Source organism: Penicillium oxalicum, chromosome III (genome assembly GCF_001723175.1).
Source record: "Penicillium oxalicum strain HP7-1 chromosome III, whole genome shotgun sequence".
Lineage (NCBI taxonomy): Eukaryota > Fungi > Ascomycota > Eurotiomycetes > Eurotiales > Aspergillaceae > Penicillium > Penicillium oxalicum.
Window position 1 is genome coordinate 561,299 of NC_064652.1, and position 25,894 is coordinate 587,192.

The window sequence follows — 25,894 nt, forward strand, 5'->3', positions numbered from 1 at the left end:
ACCACACGAGAATAGAGAGAGAAAACCAGACGAGATGGTCCGGATGTCGAACGCAGACGCGACTGAGACTGGTACCAAATTGAATCGAGTTCATGTGTGGTGATGGTCCGATTGAGGAACTGCCTTTCCCCGCCTCTTCCATTTTTCTCCAGCCCCACCGTGTCTCACGCACACACTCCCACACACCAGAGGAACATTCTTCCAACCTGCAGTCTTTGAGGCTTTCTCCGCTCTTGATCTGCACAAAGCCACATCGTGCATGCACATGCATCGCAACCTTCACGGCGCAACGTATTGGCAATCCTCCCTCGACTCAAGGCCAACGCCTCCCCCGTTGGAGTTCCACGCGGGTGATCATGGCGGGCCGTCTCGATACATCCCGACGGATGATCCCGTGGCTGTATGACCTCGTGCTGTGGCTGTTCACCTGCGCGCTGGACTTGTTCTTTCGTGAGATCTATCCGCGAGGAGCATGGAGAATCCCAGAGCGAGGCCCGGTGCTGATTGTCGCCGCTCCTCATGCCAATCAATTCGTCGATTCGGCCATTCTGATGTATCTCCTCAAGTCGCAGGCAAAGCGGCGCGTATCATTCTTGATCGCCCAAAAGTCGATGAAAGAGCCTTACATCGGCACTTTGGCATCATGCATGGGCGCTCTTCCTGTAGTTCGGTCAATGGACTTGACCAAGCCGGGCAAAGGTTCCATCTATCAGCCAGATCCTGAAAGCGATCCAACTCTCATCCATGGAGTGGACACAGACTTCACCCAGCCAGAATACGCCCCTGGAGGCTCCATCACAATCAAAGGCCAAAAAGCTCCGGAAACTGCTTCCATCGATGAAATTGTGAGTGCCACCGCTCTGCGACTCAAGAAGCCTTTCATGTCTCAGCTGTCGGATGACCCGGGCCGCAAGGGCACGAGATTTAAGATTGCCCCCCACGTGGACCAAAGTCAAATGTTTGATGCAGTGTACAAGGAGCTGTCGTCTGGAGGCTGTATCGGCATCTTTCCTGAGGGGGGCAGTCATGATCGTTCGAACCTGTTGCCCTTAAAGGCAGGTGCTGCTTTGATGTCCCTTGGTTGTCTGGCTCGAGACCCTGAGTGCGGGTTATCTATCGTCCCTTGTGGCATGAACTATTTCCATGCACACAAGTTTCGCTCTCGCGCAGTGATTGAGTTTGGTCGACCCATTCATGTTCATCCCGATCAAGTGGAGGCTTTCAAAGCTGGCGGGACCAGCAAGCGTAACGCTGTCGGATCATTGCTCGAGACAATCTACGAGGGTCTTGAAGCTGTCACGCAGATCAGTCCGGACCACGAGACTTTAATTCTGGTCCAAACTACGAGGAAGCTGTACAATCCAATCAGCAAGAAGATTCCGCTGCCCCTGGTGATCGAGTTCAACCGCAGACTTCTCAAAGGTTTCACCAAGCACCAGGATGATCCGCGGGTCAAAGGGCTGAAAAAGATGGTGAATGAGTACAACCGGCGTCTGGAATCGCTCGGTATTCGAGACCACCAGGTCGAATGGGGCAACATCGAGGAGAAACCCTGGTGGCTCACTCTGATTACCCTGTGCTATCGTCTATGCAAGCTTCTTGTCCTCAGCTTCGGAGTGCTCCCAGGGGTTCTGCTCTTTTGGCCAGTGTTCGTCACAACCAAAGTCATCTCGGAGAAGAAACGACGCAAGGCTCTCGCAGCTTCTGTCGTCAAGCTCCAAGGACATGACGTTGTGAGTACCTGGAAAATCCTCGTCGCAATGGGGCTGGCACCCACTCTTTACATCTACTACACTATTATTGTGACCGCCTGGCTTCGGTACAACCGAAACGATGGCTATTACACGAGCGCTGTTCCCTGGTGGATGGTGGCCCAAACATATGTCCCCAACTTTGTTCCACTGTGGCTCTTTGCTCTTTGTTTCTACATCCATATGGGCTTTGTGAGCTACGCAGCCCTACGATTTGGTGAAGTGGGGATGGATATTATCAAGTCCCTGCCCCCTCTTGTGGTTGCTTTGAATCCGCTCTCCTCATCGTCTCTCATTGACCTGCGACAGCACCGAGAGGCCCTCTCAGAAAAGGTCACCCTGACAATTAATGATCTTGGCTTCGGCATCATGCCCGATATAGATGCCGAGATTCCCACGGATCCGTACAAGCTGGACGCTTATCAATCTCACCTCAAGAGCATGCCACCAAGCGAACCGTCAAGTCGGGAACGCAGTCGTAGCAGATCGAACGGCCCTTCAGGTGGCCCCTCTCTCAAAGCACTCAGCTCGATCAACTCGGAAGGTGACCTGGCAGAGATTGATCGAAAGATCCAGACCAACTTGAAGGGACGTGGAAGACGCTCAGGCACCCTGACATCCTTGGAGACAGGTGAATCCATATTGAAATACAAGCCAGTGGTCTTTGCGACGAATGAGAAGAAGAAAAACTGACCGGCGATTCTGTTGGTCCCTTTCCCGGCCATCTTCCCGCTCATTGCGCGCATAGGGAAGCTTGGTCCACCAGCCTGCACCCCATCGCTTTCGAGTCAAATACGCCTCTGTTGAGGGCACGCACCCATTGAAACAGGAAAGATTGGTGGAAGAAACAGACAAGGTGTTGATACCAATCGATATGATAACGAGACATTTTGATATCAACTTCATTCACGTACTTGCGCAAGTATTCTCCTCCCATGGTCAACGAAATTTTGCCCATCAGGCTACATTGGCTCAACGAACCCAGATTTACCAGCCGCTCATTGGGCTTTTTCGGAAGACGTAACAGAAACGACCAGTCATGTTCTGGAATGCCCAGGGCGCGCTGACATACCACGTCGAGGTGATCGTGGTCTCCACCCGATTGATGATCGTCGGCTCGCTTCCTTTTTGAGACAGGAATGTGAGAGCTTCATAGTGACTGGCTCGACGATGAGGCTATCGAAGATATTCCGCCACCAGATAAGATGCCGAATAGTCATTGCGCATTTTCCAAGACGTGTTGACGCACGTACATCGCGTTTCACGTCAGCGCTACCGCGACCTTGGCCATTCTTCCCTGCCATCTCGAAAATTATAGATTGTACACCCCAGAAGATGAAGCTCCCTGTATAAGAATAGCAAAGTTGTCGCCGCCTCTACAACACCTACTCCAGAATCCTCCCCTCCATCACCTCCTTGCCCAATCTCCAACGTCGAGACTGAGCATTGGATTACCATCCATTCTCACACAATGCATTCCACACTCGCCACGCTCGTCCTCCTCTCAACCCCGATCCATGCAACCATCACCGCCAAGATCTGGGCTCATTTCTATCCCAATTGTCCCGGGGACCCTTACTCGACTCTCGACACATACGAAAGCTATGAGGAAACAGTCCCCACCAAAGTGATCACAGCGGGCATGTGTACCAGCTTCGGTGTTCCATCTTTCAATCACGAGCTCGTCAGCTCCATTTCCGTCGACGCCGAGCTCGTCCCTTCAAATCAGCAATCTATCTATCCTGCAGATACCGGCACAAATTGCAACATCACCGTTCATGAGGAGCCAGAGTGTATCGATCCCGCCTTGATCAATCAGGCACTTCATCGAGGTGTCGAGGTCAGCCCGTGCGCGTCCCGTTCGTTCGCGGCCTTCAGCCAAGTCTGGATACAGTTGAATTGTGAAGAGAGTCCGCACCATGACAATGTCGATGCCGATACAAGTTTCGTTACCAGTGTCAAGATCTCTAGTTCTTCAAAATCCCAAAATTCAATGAAAGACGAAGGAGGTGAAGAAGCTCGACTTGAAAACTCCGCCGACACAGCGGACTTGGAAATTCCATCCACAATGCAAAACCCCGGCTCGAATTTCGACACGTGGGCGAGTGCGCAGTCTGAGCACGCATCGGAGCGAAGACCCCAAGAAATTGAACGGGTGAATAGGGAAGGGCACGCTGAAAGTGATCGAATCGTGCACGATTTGATGGAGAAATTGAAGAATCAAACTGCCAGCATGGTTAGTGGCAAACACAACGCAACGCGGCCTTTGAATGGGAGTCTATCCCTTGACAATGGGTCTGCGATGAAAAATCGGACGATGATCAGGAGGAAGTTGTCTGTGCTGCGCAATAGGGCGGCTCGAGTTTGGTGAATGTACTTTGGGGGGAAGAAGGGCTGATGTGTGTGGGTGGGTGTATTTGTGGAAAGGTTATGGGTTGCTAGCCCCATTTGCCGGCTCATGGACAGTGCTTAAGGATGAACAGATTTTGCACATAAAAGGACAAAAGTAAACAAATTGAGTCATGATTGTACGCTGAGGGCCTTGTTATTTCTTCTTTGACTTCTTTACTAGATGATAGCATCCCATGGAGTAGCGCGGCGACTGCAATACAAGTGGATTCAAATTCAGCGCAAGATTATCTCCACAAATAACCCCAGCTTTAAGAACACGCTAATAGGACCTGAAATCATACCAAAGACCAAAAGTTGAAGATCCACCAAGAAACAAGACCTCAAATTCCAAACACATCTCCTCTCGATTCAACCCCTCAGAACCCAAAACTGTCCAAGAGTGAGTTGGCATCAGGCTCATGGAACATAGTTGGAGGCGGCTTTTCCTTGACCTCTTTCTTTGTATCTTTAACAGTAGCTTGATTTGTTGCACCCGTTGATACCCTTGAGGTCATCGCAGGACGCACAGGTAGATCGGCGACGACAAGGCTGCTTCGCCGGCGAAGCAGTTTACGGTAATCCACGTCACCATCGTGGAATTCAAGGGCAGGGTGTGTTTGCAACGCTCCAGGGGTAGGGGGCCCACCGAGAAACTCCCAATGGCGTACGAGGTCTAAAGCGAGCAAATCACAGCCCATCCGATCATATAGCCGGGCGTTGCGGAGCACAAACTCCCATTCTTCTCGCGGGTGCACCTGAGAGGCACCCTTGAGCGTTTGAAGCGTTTTCTCCCGAAGCTGCTGATATAGCACGACTAGAGCAGGATCGTTGGAGAGATATGATTTGGACTGAAGTGTGGCTTTCCCTGGACTGCCAGGTGAAAGTGGTGTAGGGGAGAGTAACGTCTCGATTGGGGACTTTCGCCAGATTAGCTATAAGTCAAGGTTGAGTGAACGCAATAGGTAGTTGACTTACGATAAGTGACCGCACCGCCATGTCCCGCCGTCCGAGCATCCAGAAGGCCCAACTAGCCATCCATCGGTTGCCTTCCGTGGCTGCCGCGGGAAGTACTTTCTCCTCGAGGATCTCGCGTAGCACAGGGCCGTTGTCACCTTCGTAGACACGCGCAACAGCAATTGCAAGTTGCACATCGCCAATCTGGTTGGCGATCACGTTTGTAGCGTCACGAAGGTGATCGGCCAGTAAGAAAAACGAAGCGGCATACTCTACAATGCGTTCAAGGTCAGAGCTTCGCAAAGCATCGGAGATTAAGAGAAAGAGAACTCACCAAAACGACGCTTGCCAAGTAGTGCGTACGCATTCTTCAAGGCGGACGTCTTCCACCGAGCTTCACTGAAGTTGTTTGCAAGCAGACGTTGCGTAGCGGCCTGTTCGCGATGCCAATGCGCAATTCGCCACAGTCCCTGCAGAATGCTCTTCTTCCTCAAAGCAAGATAGTAAAGAGTGCAGTCAATGGGATTTCGCTCCTCGGATTTGCTGTACTCATTCCGCGCCACAACCTCAAGTTGTGCTTTCTAAGCATACAATCAGTGGTGTTCAACAACCGATCTCACCAAGAAGACTCACCAAAGCCGTTGGATCTGACAGCCACATGAAAATCCCACTCTCCCGCGCGGCCTTCCAAGTCAGCTTGCCGTTGAATTGGTGCGAGACGAGGTCTGTCAAAATATCTTGGCTATCACTGTGGAATGCCCAGACGATTTCTCTCCATGAGACAGTGTCCTTGTTCGCCACACCTTGACTTCTTCTCAACATATGCTGCCTGAAAAACAGAAGGTAACGTGCGGCATTGTCATCCATAGATCGTCGGTGTTTCTCCACTGTCGCTACACATTCAATTGTATCGACAAGTCGAAACTGTTCGTGGCTTGTGAGTTGAGGTAAAGCGATGCGTGCCAGACTCTCATTTAAAAGTGCTGCGGTTTGCTCATCCACCACAGAAGAGTCCGCCCCCTCAACCGGCATCTCCACAAAGGAAGAGCGCATCTCTTTCGAAGCGATCTGCGGCACAACATGGCTCCTGTCGTAAAAGTTGCTGAGCGGTATGTCTAAAAAGCCATCCAAATTGTCACCCTCCGTAAAAAACTTAAGCCTTTTCAGCAGAGAGGTCAAGATCGTTTGAACCAGACTGAGTTTCCCGGACAGAATACACTGCGCAAGGAATTGTGGATGGAAGACAGGCAATGGGCCATTCAGTCGACTGACAATATCGAACATGTCGACCGAGGCTAGCCCTCGAGAGGGAATACGGAGATTGGAGACGAGACGATCCGCGACATCAATCTCCTTGTCGTATATGAACAATTGATTGCCTGCACCGATCACTAGGTGCCCATTTGTGAGCCAGCAGGAATCACCGATAGGATGTGGCGTCAAGTCTCGAATCCAGATCTCTCGAACTTGCGTCCATGCAGGCTGAGCGTCTAAGTAGTCGTAGCGAAGCTGCGACAGCAAGACGACCTTATGTGGAAAACCAACAGCGAGAATAGATTGCATGTCTGGGGTTGATGTCCAGTCAAGATCCCGGATACTCTCATGCTGAGTGAAGTGTTCCTCAAATTCCAGCTGGGCGTTGTTGGTGTCCCAAATGGTTAAATGGGTACGACCTTCATCCACAAGCGCTGCTTTGCGGATAGCACTTCCGCTTGCTAAGGATGGATTCTCAATTCCAGTGTCTACAGTAGACTTCAGAAGCCATTCGACCTTGGCTGATGTTTGGTCCACCTTGGCAGTCCAGGTGCGAACAATGCCACTGTGAGTGTAGGAAAGGGCAATATCCGGTGAAAAAGTGTCGAAAAATCCTGATGATTTGGTCTTCGGCCCGGCAGGATCAACGGGCAGAATGTAAGCAAGATCCTCCTTCAAGCCCATCTCGAACGTGCAGAATTTTCGCAGCTTGGAATCTTGGCCCGATGCGCTTTCAATTTCCCAGGCAATGCCATTTCCATCGGCTGCAATGGTTGCCACGTAGTGTGTGTTGGACTTTGTCTCCGGCCTGGGAAGAGGGAGAACACACAGAGGCTTGCTAGACAAGGCGAAAGGCAAGTACGCAATCTTCTTTGCATGATAAGCACCAAAATCCCACAGCGATATTCCGCTATGATGAAGGTTGACCAGCAAACTGCTGCCCTCGAGTAGACAAGTGCGATGAATGTGCTCATCTGAGAGAAGAACACTCTTGTGCAGAAGCGTAGATCCACCCTCCCGCCTCTGCTGTCTCCAGATCATAGCTTTGTTTTCATCCGTTCGAGATATCAGCGTGTCGCCAGTGGCATTGCGCACAATCTTTTTCACTGGTGCTGTGTGTCCGGACCAAGACGACCTTGGTGTCAATCGATCCTTTCGAGGGGAAGGGTCGAAAAGAACGTCCACTTGCGAGTCATACCACTCAATGCGACCGTCAAAGTGATGGATGATGATGCTGAGTTTTTCCCGGGTCGAATGGCTCTGAAACGCGCGAATTTGAGCATAATCCTCTGCTGGCGACAAACGCGGCATGAATCCAAACTCTAGCCCTTCGACGTGTAAAATATTGAAGACACTTAGTTTCGTCTTGACTTTGGAGCCAACGTCCTCTAACGCCCAAGCCGACAAATGACCTTGACCATCGATGACAATACAGATCTCTGGGCTCTGCTTGGCAACTTCAATGATGTGTTCCAGGCCGTGATTCACCTTGTTGCCTGTGTTCCGCTCCACGGCTCGCTCCGTCGCGCTGCAGAAGTCCCGGCCATCCAGAAAGAACCCATATCTCCGCTGCGCGTCCTCGTTGATTCCGGATGCGTCCCGCGGCTGCACAGAGAGTTGCATGTCAATATCTGCCCAGAATTGAAGCGGAGACAGGGCATGATGATCTGTCACAGCCCAGATTCGAATCTTGTTGTCGGCGCAAAGTGTATAGAGGACATTCTCAACTGCCTGATCTCGATGGTATGGCAATCGCCAGTGCACTCCGGTCACGACATCAGGATGCGGAAGATATGAAATCTCGAACCGGACCTCATCTTCACCGAAAGCGAGTCGTCTCCAGACTTTGACCAACCGGTCATACTGCCCGACTGTCACCACGAGAGCCCCGTCTGGAGAGAATTGAGCGAGTTTCACTGGCGTTGCTAGTTTCCGCTTCCATACTAGGCGAGGGGTGTCATTCAACATCCACAGGGCGAGGCGGGAGTTGCCGGCCAGTAATTCATTGGGTGAGCCCCACGAGAGGGTATGGATCGACTCCTTCTCATCCTGGGCACGGAAAGTTGAAGCGAGAGACCACTGGATGTTCAGATCAGTAAACATCAGGGAGCAATAAAGCGGCCGATGGATCACCGACCTTTAAAGTCTCCCCTTTGATCCCATACGGTTGGTAAACAAAAATGTCAGGGCCTCCGCAGACGGCGATTTTCCCAGATGCTTCATCAAAGGCGACGGCCTCGAGCTTATCGGTATCGTCGACATAAATCGTCTGCAACAGTGTCTGTGGACCGCTGAGGATTACAAGGGCGTGACCGGAGATGTACGCCTATTCAAGCATCGTGCGCAGAGCACTAGTCAGCAGGGTGAAAGACCGTTTTGGAGGCAAAGCTGGATCGAGCTCGAACGGATAGAAGCTTACAACTATGCGAAGTCCATCCCACAGCGCGGTGCTGAACGACTGGAGCTTCGCTGGGGGTCTCCCCGGCAGTACCGCTCGCATGAAGGCGGGTAGTTGGCAGGGTGTGCGCTGGGCTTTAAGCCTCACACATGGCCAATGCCTGAATGCCAGACAAGTCTTCTATGGGAAGAAAGTTGCGGGTGTGTCAGGAATTGCGTCAATTGCCAATACTTGCTCTTCGCCGTCAAGCCGTTGGAGAATGGAGCTGCAGCGGGATGAATGACGGTCTCGTTCCATGAGGCCGTGCTCCCAGCTCCACTCCCGTGCTCACTTGGGGTATCACCGCCCTTCGCGTTGCGCGAGCGTCGTTACGAGTCGAGACTCGGAAACACCACTTGGCTTGTTTTGTTGTTCTGGTGTTCGCCTAAGACCAGGTTTCCCAGTGGACATGGAAAGGAGCTAGTTTGAGGAGCTATGTGTTACATCTCACGCCGTCAACCTGATGGCGGAAAGTCGGAGGTGCTGCGACCGGAGCATCAGCCGATTTCCAAAAGTGACGCAGGCCTGCAGATCGAAGTTGAAGGTGGTCAGGATGCTCCGATCCAATCAGGCAGCGCATGATTGCGGGCAGCTCGGCAGTACTGTACGTGACAGCGGATAAGGACTGAACGATCCTTTGGACTCTTTTAAGGATTGACCGATATTGGGACTCAATGCAATCAGAGCGTCAACATGGTCAGGAGAAGAGGGACGAAATCCCCTTTCGCTTAGTTTCACAATATCGACGATCACTCTTTGGTCTTTGCACATAGATACTGTTCCCAAAAAGAAACCGTGGCAACACAAATTTCAATCTCGCTATAATGCTGCTTCACATCCGTTATATTCATTTACTACGTCACATTCAATCATGTCCAAAGTTGAGAATGGTAAAACCCGCTGAAGGGTCAAGACAAGCCCACAAATACGCCAATTACCGTGCATGTTGCGCCGGGCCATATGCATCAGAGGATCGAGGTCCAACACAGACAAGTGGGAAACAAGCAGAGCAAATAAAAATGATCAATGCGTTGCCCAGGACAATTCGAACGGCAACAACGGCGCCTAGAACAAATGAACCAACCACCCACACCTCCACAAAGGATGAAATTTACACTTAGGCACATGGGAGAATCTGTTCATGCCCTGGAGACATGGTTGGACTGACGGTTTGCCGACCTGCGACTATCGGTAGGGGATTCGGGAAGCTCTTCATCCACAAATCGAACACTCGTTCCCGTCATCGTTCGACGGCCTGGTTGTGAGCGACGCGAGGAGGCCGAACGAGGCGCCAAAGCTTCCGCACGGAGAAGTCGACTAGCAAAAGGGGTATGTAAGGGAGTAGCAGGAGTGGTGGACATTTGTGCAAGTGCTCGTGCACGAGCGGCTCGTTTGGAAGGCGAAGTCATGTAATTTGGAGTAGCCAGCGGACTGGCTGCTACCGGGTCGATGGAGTTGGTGGTGAAATCGGTCATCCTGAAGGGGGTTTCAGATCCGGCTTGAAACCATGGGTCAAACAGCGCAGATCTGGGACGCTCTACCTCCCCAAACTTCAAGTGCGGAGTGGAGCTCACAGCTGGTTCGAACGAGTCACGCGCCTCGAGCTTTAGGCGCGTGGTCTCCAACCAGTTGCGGAACAGATTTCGCGAATGCTTTCGCACGGTTCTCTCGCGCATGGCTTCGGCGGTCTCGACCGTGCTGCCGATCTGGAAGATACGCAGGCTGAGCTTGCGAAGTGAGGCCCCAGCTTGGGCAAGAACGTGCCTGCGGTACACTGAGTCGGCTCGGTCTTCCATCTCGCGGCGAATGACGAAGGTTTCGGAAAGCTGGATCAGGTGATCGAAAGCAATCTGACGGAAGTAGTGCAAATCAGCCTCCTGGTAGTCCTGAACCCTTTTCAGAGTCTTTGCATGCCAGTCACTGAAGATATCAGCCACGTCACTAAGCGTTTTCTGCCGCTCAAGCTCCACAGCCTGTTCCGCCATGCTGGTGATCACCTGAGTCTTCGAGGCCCACACAGCCAACACCTTGGTTGCCATGTTTACCTTGACCTTCCGCCGCATCTTTGAATAGGCATCTTTGCGCCGTTGCTTAGCGGACTCCAGCGTGGCTTGGCGCCATTTCTTGAGAAAACGCTTCGTGAGGAAATAGTACTGGGCATCGCGCGCCCACGTCTCCATCTTCGCAATTTGCTGATGCTTTGATCGCCAAGCCATAAGGGATTCCTCGGCGAGGCGCGGAGCATAGAATTCAAATGCAGTGTACTCCCGTTGGCGTTGGAGCACTAATTGATCTCGCCAGATAGCAAACTTAGATCGCATCAGCTCCTCGGCCCAATGATCTTCGTGAATCTCAGCATTAGAGAGCAGTTGGGAGTAAGTCTCGCGAGTGTTGGTGACAAAGCGAGAAAATACTTCACGCTTGATGCGCTGCTCCCGTATGCGGCGCATCAGCTGGAATCTTTCCATCAATATCCATTTGTACATAATCTCCATTTTCAAGCGCTCATTGATTCGCGCTTGCAGAGCTAGGCACCGGAGTGTGTCATTCCATGATACCCATGCATTTCGTTCTATGCGGACGCGATCCACCTCCAGGGCTTTCTGAACCAGACGAGCTTTTCCGACCCATTTGACAAGAGCGGTTCGCAAAATCCGTCTGTCAACCTTTTCACATACTTGGGCAGCCGCCGGAGCGAGCTTGGCCTGAGCTCGCCACTCAGCAAAGGCCTGTTGTAGAGCGCGAAGACGGAAAGATTCGTCGGCTCTTCCTGTTGCAGAAGTAATGGTCTTCGATCTTTGAGACCAGGCATCGATGATGTTGAACATGCTTTGCCTTTTCGTGTGCACCACAACCTCGTGTTCACGCTCGCGATTGGTACGAAAATTGCGAAGCCAGTAGAGCAAAGAACGTCTCTTCAGCTGATTGTCGTACCATTCGGGGGCACGACGATCACAAAAGCCCCAAAACCACTGCCAATAAGTGGTGTGCATTAAATGGCGATTATGCACCGCGACGGCGTTGGCTTCGGCAGTTCTCAAGCTGCCGACTCGGTTGCGCCATTTCTCAAATGGCCGCCGTAAAGCGAACCTTTGAGCCTTCAGCTCATTGACAGCAGTGATTTCCCGCCAGGCTTTGAAGTACTTCACGCTCAACACGTGTCTCCGCGCGGCAGAGGTGCGGGCGACTTCTTCAGAAGTCAATTGAGCCCAGTGGGTGAATGACTTTGTCAATAGATATAAATCACGAGCTCGACAGGCGCGCTCCTCCAGATGCTTGAAGAACCGCTCCGTCCGAGCCGTATGACGCTTGTTTTGGATTATAGCGCGCCACGGTTCGAAAGCTTGCCGGAGTAGTGTAAGACGATCGCGATTGAATGCAACAACCTCTCGAGTTTCACGAAGCTGTCGTGCCTGGAAAGCACGCTTCAGCCATTGTGTGAGGATTCGACGGCAATTAGCTCTCTGTCGATACATGTTAAATGTGGACGCATCCCGAAGCAAGTCTGAAAGTTGGGGTCGGTAAAGCATCTCCGGGGGGGCTTTCTCTTTTTCAATAGAACCATGTCCTGTCGCTTGTGACGCTTCGGACATTGATTTCTCAGACCCTGATGTCGTCGATGAACTTATCGAGAGCGAGCGACGAGGTTTTGTCGCTGCGGCCATTCGCTTCGACCGGTCGTGCTGAACCGCTGAGCGTATATCCATGCTATTTGTTGACGCAGACTTCCCCTGCGACTCGCTTTTGTTCGCTTGTTGTACAGAATCAAACCGACTTATGAGCCTGCGACCAACCTCCAGAAACTGCGCGAGCAAATGCGTGCGATCTGGACTCCTTGAGCGTTGATTCTGAGCTCTGCGCTTCGAAGGAGTCGTCGCATTTGAGAAGTCCATTTTACCAGTCTGGAGTCGCGACATTGATGCTCGCGAACTTGGGCGCTCCGCCAGACTTTTCTGAGTGGCATCCTCTCCAATGTCGAGTGTTGTATTGAATGAGGCGCGTCGTCTGGGTGTGATCGGAGTTTCACTTGGTAGGGAGCGATGTTGCGCTTGCCCTGGTCGACTCACTTCGTTGTCAGAAGGAGGAAAAGTGATGTTTGTCGTATCCTTGGGGCCAGTAGAGTAATCCTCCCCAAACTCGATCAGGATCCCCATCTGCTGAAGCGCACTCTCGAATCTCTCGAACAATGTGGTCCCCTCGACATCCTTGCTCCCCATCCTGAAGAGAAACCGCAGGCACGCATGACCTGGATCCGCATCGATGCCATGTTCGCCGATGACCTCGTCATACGCGGCGAAAAGTGCTCGGAATGGCAGCCGATCGGCTTCAGGCTTCCCTTCGGCGCGGCTAATGACTTGATAGAGGAAGCCAACATCTGTAGAATTGAGATGGTTTCAGCTCATGCGAGAAACTCAGATAGTTCATATTCGGAACACAGTTTGCCATTTCTTACCATCATCGGAGAGCGATGGATTCTCTTCGGTCAAGGTGCGGCGCTGCGAGGGTGTCGGCGGCATCGAAAAATCGCGACCTATTGCGCACTTGTCGCATTTGGAACGAGGAGTCGACGAGACAGAAAAATCATTGCGGAATCAGGTAGACCTGAAGATCCGACCGCTGTGCAGACGACAGTCTGGAGATGAGAAAAAAAAATCAAATAAATCACAATAGAGAAACTATTCACGGCGAATCCAGACCTATGCCTCTGACGATCGAATTGTTTTGACGGTCGCGTCGGAAACATGCATACGCATCACGTGCCAATTATGTAACATGCAGTGCAACGCGGCGGGACCTCCGAGTGATTGACGAAGTCTTGGCATACCCCAATTGGTGCTTGAGTAGCAGTAAAGGCAATCTCCGTCGGTGGCTGAACAAGTTCACAAGGACATAAACTCCGCGAAAGCGCTCAAGCACCTATACTTTGTGCTTCTCAATCGAAACATATTGACTCTCATACAATGCCTAATAGAGTCCGGCCGATTGAGAAGGTGGCTAAAGCGACCGCTAAATGTTCGACCGAGGTATGGATCAAGCTTCCAAATAGATTATTCCATCAAGTGCTCATACAGACACCCTTCTACATAGGCGGCGGCGTACGGAAAATGTATCATCGCGGACTACAACTCGGTCCACAAGGACATGTGTGCTAAGGAATTCATGCGACTCAAGGATTGTTACTTGGTAAGTAGAATTTGACAAGTCTTGAAACATGGCTCCCCCGACTAATTTGAACAGACTGCGTCCAAGAAGGTTTAAGTCCAGCGTCCACTTCATCCGACAAATTCGTATGGCGTGTGGTGTTGGGAGGTGAAACTTTGGGGGCTACAGTGATTCATACAATGGATATATGCTACCGCATTCCACTATTGATCAGAGTTCCATTCGTACATCACGTCTATTGGCAGTTGCATGGATGGTTTTAGAATTATGACCCTCGTGGGTTGAGATTATAGTGTCTGGCATCTGCCAGTAGTTTGTAGCTTTCTGTGAAGAAATACTTTGAACCTCTTCACATTGAACAAATATTTGCCTATCATTTTTCGAGCTTTACAGCTTGACCAAACGCAACAAGAATGTGGCGTTCTGTACCTCCTGGTCCTCTTGGGCAATAGTGCCTTCCTCGTCACCGCTTGGGGACTGACCATCCACCAAAGAGCGCTCATCGAGCGGCCGGCGTACTGCTTTCGCGATAGCCTGCGACTGTGACTTAAAGGCCTCACCAAGCCCGATGTTATCAGGGTCCGAGAGGACGACGTACTCCATCTTGACCTCGTCTGTTGGGACGAGACCAGCCTTCTTACGGAGACGCTGAAGTCGGTTGATAATCTCGCGGCCAATACCCTGATGAGCCAGCTCGGGGTACAGATTGGCATCCAAAATGGTCATAACATCGGCGTCGGTGTTGGTCTCCATGCCAGATGAGCTTGAATCTTCCTTGATGCCGCGCTTCACAACGAGGTCACCCTCAACAAGCTCGATTCCGTCCACGACAATTTTCTTCTCCTCGACATATTTCTTCACATCGTCGCTAGACAGCGAGGGCAGAGCCTTCTTGACCTTTTGCACGTCCTTCTTGAGCTTCTTACCCAGAGTGGGCCAGTCGGCATTCACGCTGTACTGGACATTGTACTTAGCCTCATCAGACGAGAGAACCAAGTCGAGCACATTGAGCTCCTCGAGGATGTATCCTTCAAGAGACTTGACGTCATCCAGATACTGCTGGTCCTGGTGGATCACCACGAGAGACTTCAAAGGAGTCTTCAGCGCAATAGATTTACGCTCACGAGAGATACGACCAAGCTCAATGACCTTCTGCATGCGGGCAACTCTGCGTTCCACGACGTCATCGAAGAGTTCTTGGCGTGGCTCAGGGAAGCTAAGGAAATGTACACTGCGGCTATCCTCAGCACGAAGAGCTTCCGGAATGTGTGGAAGGAGCCGCTGGTAAATGTTGTCGGTGAGGAAAGGAGTGAACGGAGCAAGTCCCCGAACCAGCGTGTAGAGAACCTCAAACAGAGTGTTCAACGCATGCAGGGTGTCGTCAACACCATTCTCTCCCTTCAAACGCTTGCGGTTGAATCGAATATACCAATTGGTGGTGTTCTCAATCAGTCCCAGGAGACGAGGCACCACGGTATACAGACGGTATCCGGCCATTTCCTGGTTGACAAAGATCAAAAGACTCTGGCAGCTGGCCAAGATCCAGCGATCCATCACATTCGTGTTGGTGGCCTCGGCCTTGGGATCGAACATGAAGTCGACATCAGAAGATTTCTTCAGCAGGGCGACCTGGCCCTCGAAGAATTTGTAGCTGTTCCACAAGGGCAGAAGAACCTTGCTGACAATCTCCTTGACACCCGCTTCCTTGAACCGCAGCGGCTCGGCACGTACGACTGGGGAATTAATGAGATAGAGACGCAAGGCATCGGAACCGTAGCGGTCCATAATAAGGGTAGGATCAGGGTAATTCTTAAGGCGCTTGGACATCTTCTTGCCGTCCTCGGCGAGGACAATACCGTTCACCACACAATTCTTGAATGGCAGTTTGCCAAAGAGGTGGGTGCCGAGAACGGTTAGTGTGTAGAACCATCCACGAGTTTGGTCGAGGCCCTCTGCGATAAAATCACCAGGGAAGCTATTCTCAAACTGATCCTTATTTTCGAAGGGATAATGCTGGGAGGCGTATGGCATACTACCAGACTCGAACCAGCAGTCAAACACCTCGCTGACACGGCGGAGCTCACCCTTGCCCTGCTTGCTGGGGATGGTGATGTGGTCCACCTTGTCTCGGTGAATGTCGTTGAGCTCGCCTGTGTAACCGCTCAATTCCTTCAGCTCTTCAACGCTTCCAACAGCGACAATTTCTTTGAAGTCCTCGCTGACCCACAGAGGAAGCGGAGTACCCCAGAAGCGATTGCGGGAGATATTCCAATCGCGGGCGTTCTTGATCCAGCTGGCGAAGCGCTTGTCTTTCACAGAAGATGGCACCCAGTGAGACTCTTCAATGCCTTCCAGCATCTGAGGGATGATTGGTTCGATTTTCACAAACCACGAGGGCACCGCACGATAAATGAGAGGGGTGTCTGACCGCCAGCAGAAGGGGTAGCTGTGAGTAATCTGGCTATCAACCAGAAGGCGACCAGTACCTTTCAGGTACTTGATGATCGCTTTGTCAGCCTCCTTCACATTTTGGCCAGCAAAATCCGAAACGTTCGAAGTGAAGCAGCCCTGTGCGTCCACAGGATTCGGGGGAAGACGCGTCTCGTTAATGACCCCGTGGTTGACAGCGACTTGATAATCGTCCTCACCGAAGGCGGGAGCCTGGTGGACAATACCCACACCATCCTCGGCCGTGACATAACGATCATTGACCACACGGAAGCCATGGTCCTTGAATTCGTCATAGTAGTACTTGAAGAGAGGTTCGTACTTCCATCCGAGCATGTCGGCACCCTTGATCCGCTCGACGATCTTGAACTTGGCCTTCTTTGGATCCTTATAGATAGTGCGAAGCAGGGATTCCAAAAGAATGTAATTCTTCTTGGTCGCCTCGTCGTAAATCTTCACATACTCAAAGTCGGGGTGAGCGCAAAGGCCAGTGTGGGAGGGAAGTGTCCATGGAGTGGTGGTCCACGCAAGCAGGCAGGTTTCAGGGTCATCCAACAGAGGGAAAGTCACGACGACTGCAGGGTCTTGAACATCCTTGTAGTTTTGCTGAGCCTCAAAGTTGCTCAGAGGTGTGTTGAGGGCGGTTGAGTAAGGCATCACACGGAAGCCTCGGTAAACAAGACCTTTATCGAATAACTGCTTGAAAACCCACCTTTGTTGAAAATGTTAGCGGCGCCTTATGATCGTTAATATCAAGAGCCGAAACCCCCCCGAGCACATACCAGACAGACTCCATGAAGCTAGTGTTCATTGTCTAAATTCCAGCCCATATACGTTAGCCGCAAACGCTTATGAACAGAATATGATCTCAAGTGCATGTTGAGCCAAAATTACCTTGTAATCGTTGTCGAAATCAATCCAGCGGCCCAAACGCTCGATAGTTTGCCGCCACTCCTCAGCGAATCGCATGACAATAGCTCGGCACTCCTCGTTGTACTTCGCAATTCCGAGCTTCTCCACGGCTTCCAATCCAGACATGCCGAGCTTCTTGTCGATTTCGTACTCGACCGGAACACCGTGCGTATCCCAGCCGAATCTTCGCTCGACATAGTGCCCCTTCATTGCCCAGTATCGGGGGATGATGTCCTTGATCGTCGAGGCTAGAAGATGGCCGTAGTGAGGCAGTCCGGTCGCAAAAGGCGGGCCATCGTAGAAGGTGTACGGCTTCTTTCCGCGAGAAAGCTCTACCTGACGCTGGAAAGCATCAATCTCCCTCCACCGCTTGAGGATGAGCTCCTCCTCGGCGGGAAAATCGATCGACATGGCGTGAGTTCGTGGGCGTCCTCGATTCCAAGATGGAGGAGATACGGATAATTTCAGACGTGACTCAAACCCCCACCAATACCACATTTTTTGCCAGTGCGGTCGGTGACTCGCAGCCCCTCCAAGTCTCACCGCCTGCTCCGGTCAGCCGGGACTCAGCACCGATGCCGCAATCATCCCCAGTAAGATCCAGTCTGATAGGGCACAAAAACAGCACAACGAATTCCGTGTTGGTCGTCATGCCCTAGCTCACGGTTTGTAAATTTACCGGCTTTGGTGCCTGACATCCAGCTTCACTGAGGCATGATATTTGTGGTCTGGGAACCCTCTCGTAAACCTGGCACCTGCAGCTTCTACTCTGCGAGGTACAGACCGAGGCAGGAAGAATGGGATCTAGAAAGCCGATTGTATGACAGCTGTTTCCTTTGGACTACCGTATGATATAAGTTTTTTTATGTCATCTTTCATCGCGAAATGAACTATTCTTCGTCATCCTCTTCATCTTCGTCATCTTCGTCTTCCCCTTCTGAGACTTCTTGACCAAGATCCTTAAGTCGTTTCTGGTCATGAAAATCGGGTGGTGAGCAGCTGCTTTCCATTGTATTGAACGAATGGGTAAGAAAGAACATACCTTATCTTCTGCCCTCTTCGCTTCTAGATCTCCAAACACAATCAGTAAGTCGTCCAGTTCAGTTTGCGTCGCCTGTCGAGCTTCTTCCTTTTCTTTCGCCTCCTCTTGGACCTTCTCAAGTTGAGCTTGAATCTTTTTGAGGGCATTCTCCGTCTTTTTAGCTTGTGATTCGGCTTCTTTTGCTTTCCTTTCAGCTTCCACAGCGCGGGCCTCCAGGGCAGAAAGCTTGGACAAGGAGGCTTTGTTGGCTGCTTCGATGCTATTGGTCGACTCTTCTGTGGCTTTTGACTGAGCCTCCTGTGCTGCCTGCTCCGCAGCTGTGATACGAGCTTCCAGCGCTGAGATCGTTGACAACGAATCCTGCTTGGCCTTCAAAAGTTCTTCAGAAGACTTCGCCTTCGCATTCTCAAGATCGGATTCGGCCTGTGCAAGAGACTGCCTGAGGCGAGTGGTTTCGGACTCGTGCTCATGCTTTGCCGACGCAAGTGCGGATTCCGCGCCTCGAACTTTGTTCTCGAGATCCGCAACTTGACCAGCATTCAACTCTTTTGACTGGCTTATAATGCCTTCCAGCTCCTGGGCGCGCTTTTGCAAAGAAGTGAGGTCAAGTGTGTGCTGCTCCCGAGCGTTTGAAAGTGCAAGTTCCAGGTCTCGGATAGTCTTTTGCAAACCAGCAATCTCCTGCTTGTGATGTTCCTGCATTTTTGTGCTCTTTCGCTCATACTCGCTCGAGGCCTGTTTCAACTGGTTGTCGATGGCTCGAAGTTGTTCCCCATGCTGTTTGAGAAGCTCGTTCTTCGATTGTTTATGTTGTTCTTCCAGCTGAAGCAACTTTTGCTTGTGGGAAAATTCGGCCGACTGGAGTGTCTGTTGTGCTCGAGATAGTTCGAGAACCCCTGATTCTTTTGTTTTTCTATGATCCTGTTCTTCTTGATCAAGCTTTTGTCGCAGAGTCAGAAGGTCCGACTCCAGCTTTTGGATACTCTGAGTGCGGTCCTCCAACTCAGCACGTAAAGAGTCCACTAGTTCCCTCGACACACCCTTTTCAACCCCATTCGCAACAACAGAAACTTCAAAACCAGGCTCACGATCGATCGCGCGAATCAAACGACTGAAATTATCCTTCAGAAATTCAATGAAGGAACGGTCAAAGAACACTTCTGGTAGCCCATCCAATTGACCGGCAGCAGTCTGTGGCAGAACTTCAAAGTCACGAACCAAGGGGCATTCTCGCAACTTGGTGATTTTGTCAATGTATTGCTCTCGGCCAAGCTGATCGATGAGTAATTTGTGCAATGTCACCCGAGGAATCGGAGAATCCTTCGTAGAAAATTCGTAGACGATACCGAGCAACACTGTGCAAAGACCGGGAATCAGTCTACTTGGTGTCCGCGGGTGCTTGATTTCTTGCAGGAGTGCCTGGATGCTGCTTCCTTCAACCAGGAGATCATTAACGACGTCTGGGTCTTCAAAAAGCCAGCCACAGAGCAGCATGAGATAGCCAACGGTAATTCTTTCATCATCACCACGCTGCAAACCGGTGATCAAGTTGCTCACAATGGATTGGACGCTAGTAACAACTTCCTCTCCATTCTCAGCATCGCCTTCTGTAACTTCCATAGTAACCGCCTTAGCTTCGGCGCTGTCGAAAATCAGGTGGAATAAGAGTACAGATGCCATCCAGACTTGATAGGGGTCAGCGTTGCCCCTGGCTTCCGGAGCAGTAAGCAACACTGAAAGGATATTGGGAATCCTGTCATGTCCACTGATATGACCTTCAATCGCTCTCTTGAGCACATGCATGCGAATACCTGGATGGTTGGCGAAGAACGCCTTCATACATTCGCATGCTGCGAGCCTTGCATCAAGCATGCTGTTTGGAGAAGGCTGAAGGCTGAGCTTTAGGAAGGCTTCAATGACATTAATTCGTTCTGGCTCATTTGCTTGCCCATTGACACCCTGGTCGCTCGGCACTCGTGAACCCCACAAGACTTCAATATCCCCAAACCTCTCTTGCAATGGTGAGTTTCCACGAATTAGATCGGCACATGTTGCCAGAGCTTTCGCTGTGACATTGACACTGAATTTTTGGCCAAATGCGATGCTGAGAACCTGCTCCGTCACCCCATTTTGCCAGTATGTTGTCTGGTTCGCAGGTGTGCCGATCCCACCGCGAGTCAAGAATAATTGAATGATTGCAAGCAATCCCCAGACATTCTTGTCCTTGCGCAGGGCGCTCCATTGCGATAAAGAATCTTCGACTTGGGGAGGTTCCAGCTGGCACTCATGGAGCAACTTGGTGACCTTTTTCACGCAACCAGTTTCACGGAAAAATGATTGATTAGACACATTGAACTTGAGGAGGTGGGCAAGCAAAGTGAGGCAGTCCTCAACCACCTCGGTCCCATTTGTCAATGCGCCCTCCGCTTCAATAAGTGAAAATAAGATTTCGAAGGCGTTCTCGAAGGCAATCAGTTTCTGGAGCTCTTCCGAGGATGGCGTAAGAGCAATCATGAGAATCAGGGCCTCTGTTGTGAGCGGTGAATTAGTAAACGCCACACAGAGAACAGACTGTACTCATCAATGACTAACCATTTCTCACAGGCTCTCTTGTGTCTGCCAACACATTCACAAGTCTCGAAATCCCCAAAGGCGCAGTTAAAATGCACTCTTGTGTTCGTTCTGGTCGGGCGCTACAAATCTGGGACATCAATTGAAGGGAATACAGACGCGAGTAGAAGTCTCGAGTTTCCAGAAGATCCAATAAGATTGTGATGTTGTCTTGTCGCTGCTAGAAATCAGCTCCGTTGAAGAATCTTCTGAATCGGTCCGCATACCTGGGTGAATTCGTCTGCCAACCATAAAGCAATCTCATCTGATGCTTCGGGCTGTATGGGCTGGTCAGTAATTCGTGTTGGAGGTCCATCGTGGTTAGATTTACTGACACTTGACTCGTCGGGGGTAAACAACATCAGTAGGGTCTCAAGGACCACTTTTGTGGTGTCCACATCCTCGCGATCATTGTGCAAACACCCGATGAGAGGTCGTAGCCCTCCGGAAGCTACTGAAGCTGGAAATAGCTTCGCAAAGCTTCTCAGTCCTTGTATAGCGGCGCGCCGATCCTCCAACAAGGTTGCACTTTGCAACCTACTACTCAAAACATCGATTGTTTCCGTTGCCGTTTGTTTGGCCGGAGCTTGCGATTCAAGGATTCGGAACATCGTCGCAGAACTGTAATTTCATGGTCACTGATGACCGTAGGCGACAGGATCAGTAGTCATCGATTTGAGACGAGGTTCAGATGCAAGGCTGGTTGGGTGAATCTTGGTGGCGTCTGGTTGTCAGGTCAGATCACTCGTTGAAGTCGATGCCCATTAGGTAGAAAGACTGCTCGCGTTCCTACTAAGGACCTTAGTTGGCCTTCTTCCGGGTCGGCTCAAAGGGGTTAAATCAGTGGAGCCGATCTCGCCGGAAGCGCGAGTTCCCCGACCGCCCGGCAATGATTGCGATGGTCGGCAATCGCAGAGACTTTCACTCTCACTTTTTGATCTGATTCACGTTCTGCTCCGTTGTGAAAGGCGCTGTTGCAGATTTCGTGCTATCTACCTGGGTTCGTCTCGAGGGATCTGGACTATCTCCTTGAAAGTACGGTGGAAAGATCGAGGCCAAGTCCAACGCGAAGCGTGTCTGCATCCGCGTGAATACGCAATCGAACCTCGCGCCAAGCTCGATCAAACGCCAGCGAACGCTGCCGGGCAAACGCTCGTCGCATTGTCAACATGGGTGTCCCTGCTCTCTTCCGATGGCTTTCCAACAAGTATCCGAAGATCGTATCTTCGGTGATTGAGGAGCTGCCGCAGGAAGTGAACGGTGAAGAAATCCCAGTTGACACTACAGGCCCGAACCCAAATGGCGAGGAGATGGACAACCTCTACCTGGATATGAATGGTATTGTGCATCCCTGTACACATCCAGAGGGACGGCCTCCTCCTGCCAATGAGCAGGAGATGATGCTGGAGATCTTCAAATACACGGATCGTGTTGTCAACATGGTCCGACCAAGGAAATTACTTATGATTGCTATCGGTATGTTGGGAAGCCCGACGACTCCGATATTCTTCATTTCTTTGCAATGTTGAGATATTTATGATTACTTTTATTCTTGCATGCTAATTACTTTGCTTCCTCCTAGATGGCGTTGCGCCTCGAGCCAAGATGAACCAGCAACGTGCTCGCCGATTCCGCTCCGCCCAGGAAGCCCGAGAAAATGACGAGAAAAAGGAAGAGCTGCAGAAACTACTGGATCGGCAACAAAGCAAGAAGTCAGGGGATGCCGTCATTCGTGAAGAAGTCATTCAAAAGACATGGGACTCAAACGTGATTACTCCTGGAACGCCATTCATGGACATCCTTGCGGCATCACTGCGTTACTGGATTGCCTACAAACTCAACACAGATCCGGCATGGAAGACGATGAAGATCATCATTTCCGACGCTACCGTGCCTGGAGAGGGTGAGCACAAGATCATGGAATTCGTCCGTTCGCAGCGCGCATCGCCAGAGCACGATCCCAATACCCGTCACGTCATCTATGGTCTAGACGCGGATCTTATCATGTTGGGACTCGCTACCCATGAGCCCCATTTCCGCGTTCTCCGAGAGGATGTCTTCTTCCAGGAATCCAAACCGCGCACGTGCAGGCTTTGCGGCCAGACAGGCCACAAGGCAGAGGAGTGTACGGGTAAGGCGAAGGAGAAGAGCGGAGAGTTCGATGAGAAGCAACATGCTTCACCGTTGAAGCCGTTCATCTGGCTCCACGTCTCTGTTCTGAGAGAGTACCTTGCTGTTGAAATGCAGGTTGCTCAACAACCGTTTCCCTTTGATCTGGAACGTGCTCTCGACGATTGGGTCTTCATGTGTTTCTTCGTCGGAAACGATTTCTTGCCTCACTTGCCTTCTTTGGATATTCGCGAGAACGGTATCGATACTTTGATTGCTATCTGGCGCGACAATATCCCAAGTATGGGAGGATACTTGACACAAGACGGCCACGTTGACCTCAAGCGTGCCCAGCTGATTTTGCAAGGTCTGGCTAAGCAAGAAGACGCCATCTTCCGTCGCCGTCGACAAGCGGAGGAGAGAAAAGCGGCCAACGAGAAACGGCGCAAAGAGCAAGACCAGGCTCGCAACGAAGAACGGGCCCAAAAACGACGACGCAGCTCGCCAGTCTATGATGCAAAGCAGAACCGCTCCAAAGCCGAGCCGGATCCTGACCCAACGGCTGGATTGGACCTGATTACCCCGTCACGTGCCCATCTGACCAAGGAGGATAAGGAATTGACTCACAGCATGATTGTCAACCGTGGAGCTGTCTACCGTGCAAATATGGAGAACAAGAGCGCTGCCGCCGTTCTCAAGAGCAGGCTCATGAAGAGTACACCAAATGAGCCAGCGGCGGAAGTCAGTTCTGAACCCGCAGAGAACGAACAGGAAGCCTCGGAGCCAACGTCCCCCTCTGTCCTTGGCAAGAGAAAGGCTGATGAATCTTCAGAGGCAACTGAGCAGGAGACTGAGGACGCCGGTACACCGGGCAGAGACTCGCCTCCTGTGCCTCCTCCGAAACCAAAAGATGACGAGATGCCCCCAGACACCGTCAAGCTGTGGGAGCCGGGTTATGCGGATCGATACTATGAGCAAAAATTCGGCGTTGATCCCCAGGATCATGAATTCCGTCATAAGGTTGCTCGAGCTTACGCTGAAGGTCTTGCCTGGGTTCTGCTCTACTACTTCCAGGGCTGCCCTTCATGGGATTGGTACTACCCTTACCACTATGCCCCCTTTGCGGCCGATTTTGTCGACATCGCCGATATGGTGATTGAGTTTGACAAAGGCAAACCCTTCCGGCCGTACGAGCAATTGATGGGAGTCTTACCCGCGTCATCCAACCACGCTTTACCAGAGGTTTTCCACGATCTGATGAGCAATCCCGAAAGCGAAATCATCGACTTCTACCCTGAAGACTTTGCGCTCGATCTGAACGGCAAGAAATTCGCATGGCAAGGCGTGATTCTTCTTCCTTTCATTGATGAGAAGCGCCTTCTAGCTGCGATGGAGAAAAAATATCCGCTCTTGACCGATGAAGAACGAAGCCGGAATACCCATGGCCAAGAAGTTTTACTACTCTCCGAGCAGCACCCTCTTTACCAAGATCTCATCGGCAATTTTTATTCCAAGAAACCCGGGCCACCTCAATACAAGCTCAATATGCGTGTCAGTGATGGTCTGGCGGGTCTGGTTGAACGCAACGAGACTTACATCCCCCACGGTTCTCTCGTTTCTCCGTTGCAAGAGTACGGTATGCCAAGTCTTGACGACGACCATTCCCTCACGTAAGTCTCACCACTACCCCCGATCTGAGTGACTTTGTTCTGCTCGTTCGTGCTAATTCTGTCGACAGTGTCAACTACAAAATTCCGAAATCATCTCATGTCCACAAATCTATGCTGCTTCGCGGTGTCAAGTTTGCCACGCCGATGCTCAATTCCGCTGATGTCCGTGCCGTCAAGGGCCGCGCCCAAAATTCGGGTCGCTCCTACGGTGGCGCACCATTCAACGGACGTGGTCGTGGCGGTCAAATGAATTATTCGTCGGATCGGCCGAATCCATTTGCCGCGCACCTTGATCCACGCTTCGTGAATGCACCCCCTGGTGGCATGCCACCCATGCCTTCTGGTTGGGTTCCTCCCGCTCCTGGAGCGGATTATTCCAGGGGCCCACCTGGTCCTCCTCGTGGCGGAATGTCCCATCAGCACCCCTCGCATCATGGCTCTGGCCAATACTCTGGCCAACAGGGCTATTATGCAGGCAACCAGGGCTATCAGGGATACCAGGGCCAGCAACGACACCAGGGCTATCAGGCACAGCAGGGATCGTACGGTGGTCAACAAGATCGGGGCTATGGTGGAGGAAGCAACGGAGGAGCAGGATATCGCGGTGGTAGAGGTCGAGGTCAATCCCGGGATCAGTACAGTGGTTATCGCGGCGGTGGTGGGCGTGGGGGAGGTTATGGGCGGTATTGAAAAGACTCAAGGACCTGATTGTCAGCTCTCGGCTCCATCCTTGACTGGATCGTTAAACGCACATATGAAATAATCAGGGAGTTGACAAGGATGGGGCGTTTGATTGATATTCACAGTCTCCAAACCGCATGTTCATTTGGTGGATTCGTACAACACGAATGCTGATACTCGCGAGGTGTTGATCGCTTCTCTCTTCCTCGATCGTGTCATTGTCACGATAACGCCTGTAACAAACCTATAAAGTTGATTATTTGGTATTGATTTGCATCAGGTCGACATTCTATGGCCATCAAAGACGGAACTTCAGTCGGCCGCAGGGCTCCAAAAGACAAAGTCTTCAGGTTCATTGCCCTCGTCTCGGTCAGGGCTGCTGTACAAAGTCCGCCCGCCGAGTCTCACGGTGCAGGTCAAATTTTAACAACCTCAGTAGTCCTCCATCATCGTCCAGAACATGTGGCCCGAA

At 51.4% G+C, this 25,894-nt stretch overlaps 9 protein-coding genes across 9 annotated transcripts; 4 read left to right on the forward strand and 5 right to left on the reverse strand.

Annotated features, from left to right (window-relative positions):
• Positions 1–92: 92 nt before the first annotated feature.
• POX_c03684 (putative acyltransferase) lies at positions 93–2,444 on the forward strand (the record flags this gene model as incomplete). The annotated part of the gene is made up of 1 exon (XM_050112574.1): positions 93–2,444. One exon carries the CDS (start codon positions 93–95, stop codon positions 2,442–2,444), a length of 2,352 nt encoding a protein of 783 aa, XP_049970130.1.
• Positions 2,445–2,738: 294 nt separating this feature from the next.
• POX_c03685 (uncharacterized protein) lies at positions 2,739–3,055 on the reverse strand (the record flags this gene model as incomplete). Its single annotated transcript, XM_050112575.1, has 2 exons — positions 2,739–2,927; positions 3,005–3,055. 2 exons carry the CDS (start codon positions 3,053–3,055, stop codon positions 2,739–2,741), a joined length of 240 nt encoding a protein of 79 aa, XP_049970131.1.
• Positions 3,056–3,222: 167 nt separating this feature from the next.
• Positions 3,223–4,122, forward strand: POX_c03686 (uncharacterized protein; the record flags this gene model as incomplete). Its single annotated transcript, XM_050112576.1, has 1 exon — positions 3,223–4,122. One exon carries the CDS (start codon positions 3,223–3,225, stop codon positions 4,120–4,122), a length of 900 nt encoding a protein of 299 aa, XP_049970132.1.
• Positions 4,123–4,519: 397 nt separating this feature from the next.
• POX_c03687 (uncharacterized protein) lies at positions 4,520–8,850 on the reverse strand (the record flags this gene model as incomplete). The annotated part of the gene is made up of 6 exons (XM_050112577.1): positions 4,520–5,059; positions 5,118–5,368; positions 5,431–5,677; positions 5,730–8,429; positions 8,488–8,676; positions 8,770–8,850. The coding sequence occupies 6 exons, from the start codon at positions 8,848–8,850 to the stop codon at positions 4,520–4,522; spliced, it is 4,008 nt and encodes a 1,335-aa protein (XP_049970133.1).
• A 1,076-nt stretch (positions 8,851–9,926) lies between these two features.
• On the reverse strand, positions 9,927–13,304 carry POX_c03688 (uncharacterized protein; the record flags this gene model as incomplete). The annotated part of the gene is made up of 2 exons (XM_050112578.1): positions 9,927–13,162; positions 13,241–13,304. The coding sequence occupies 2 exons, from the start codon at positions 13,302–13,304 to the stop codon at positions 9,927–9,929; spliced, it is 3,300 nt and encodes a 1,099-aa protein (XP_049970134.1).
• A 444-nt stretch (positions 13,305–13,748) lies between these two features.
• Positions 13,749–14,046, forward strand: POX_c03689 (uncharacterized protein; the record flags this gene model as incomplete). Its single annotated transcript, XM_050112579.1, has 3 exons — positions 13,749–13,811; positions 13,876–13,971; positions 14,026–14,046. 3 exons carry the CDS (start codon positions 13,749–13,751, stop codon positions 14,044–14,046), a joined length of 180 nt encoding a protein of 59 aa, XP_049970135.1.
• A 291-nt stretch (positions 14,047–14,337) lies between these two features.
• POX_c03690 (Isoleucine--tRNA ligase, cytoplasmic) lies at positions 14,338–17,721 on the reverse strand (the record flags this gene model as incomplete). Its single annotated transcript, XM_050112580.1, has 3 exons — positions 14,338–17,110; positions 17,181–17,212; positions 17,293–17,721. The coding sequence occupies 3 exons, from the start codon at positions 17,719–17,721 to the stop codon at positions 14,338–14,340; spliced, it is 3,234 nt and encodes a 1,077-aa protein (XP_049970136.1).
• A 479-nt stretch (positions 17,722–18,200) lies between these two features.
• Positions 18,201–21,573, reverse strand: POX_c03691 (uncharacterized protein; the record flags this gene model as incomplete). The annotated part of the gene is made up of 4 exons (XM_050112581.1): positions 18,201–18,281; positions 18,353–20,880; positions 20,945–21,140; positions 21,190–21,573. 4 exons carry the CDS (start codon positions 21,571–21,573, stop codon positions 18,201–18,203), a joined length of 3,189 nt encoding a protein of 1,062 aa, XP_049970137.1.
• A 558-nt stretch (positions 21,574–22,131) lies between these two features.
• Positions 22,132–25,431, forward strand: POX_c03692 (5'-3' exoribonuclease 2; the record flags this gene model as incomplete). Its single annotated transcript, XM_050112582.1, has 3 exons — positions 22,132–22,438; positions 22,545–24,741; positions 24,810–25,431. 3 exons carry the CDS (start codon positions 22,132–22,134, stop codon positions 25,429–25,431), a joined length of 3,126 nt encoding a protein of 1,041 aa, XP_049970138.1.
• Positions 25,432–25,894: the final 463 nt, after the last annotated feature.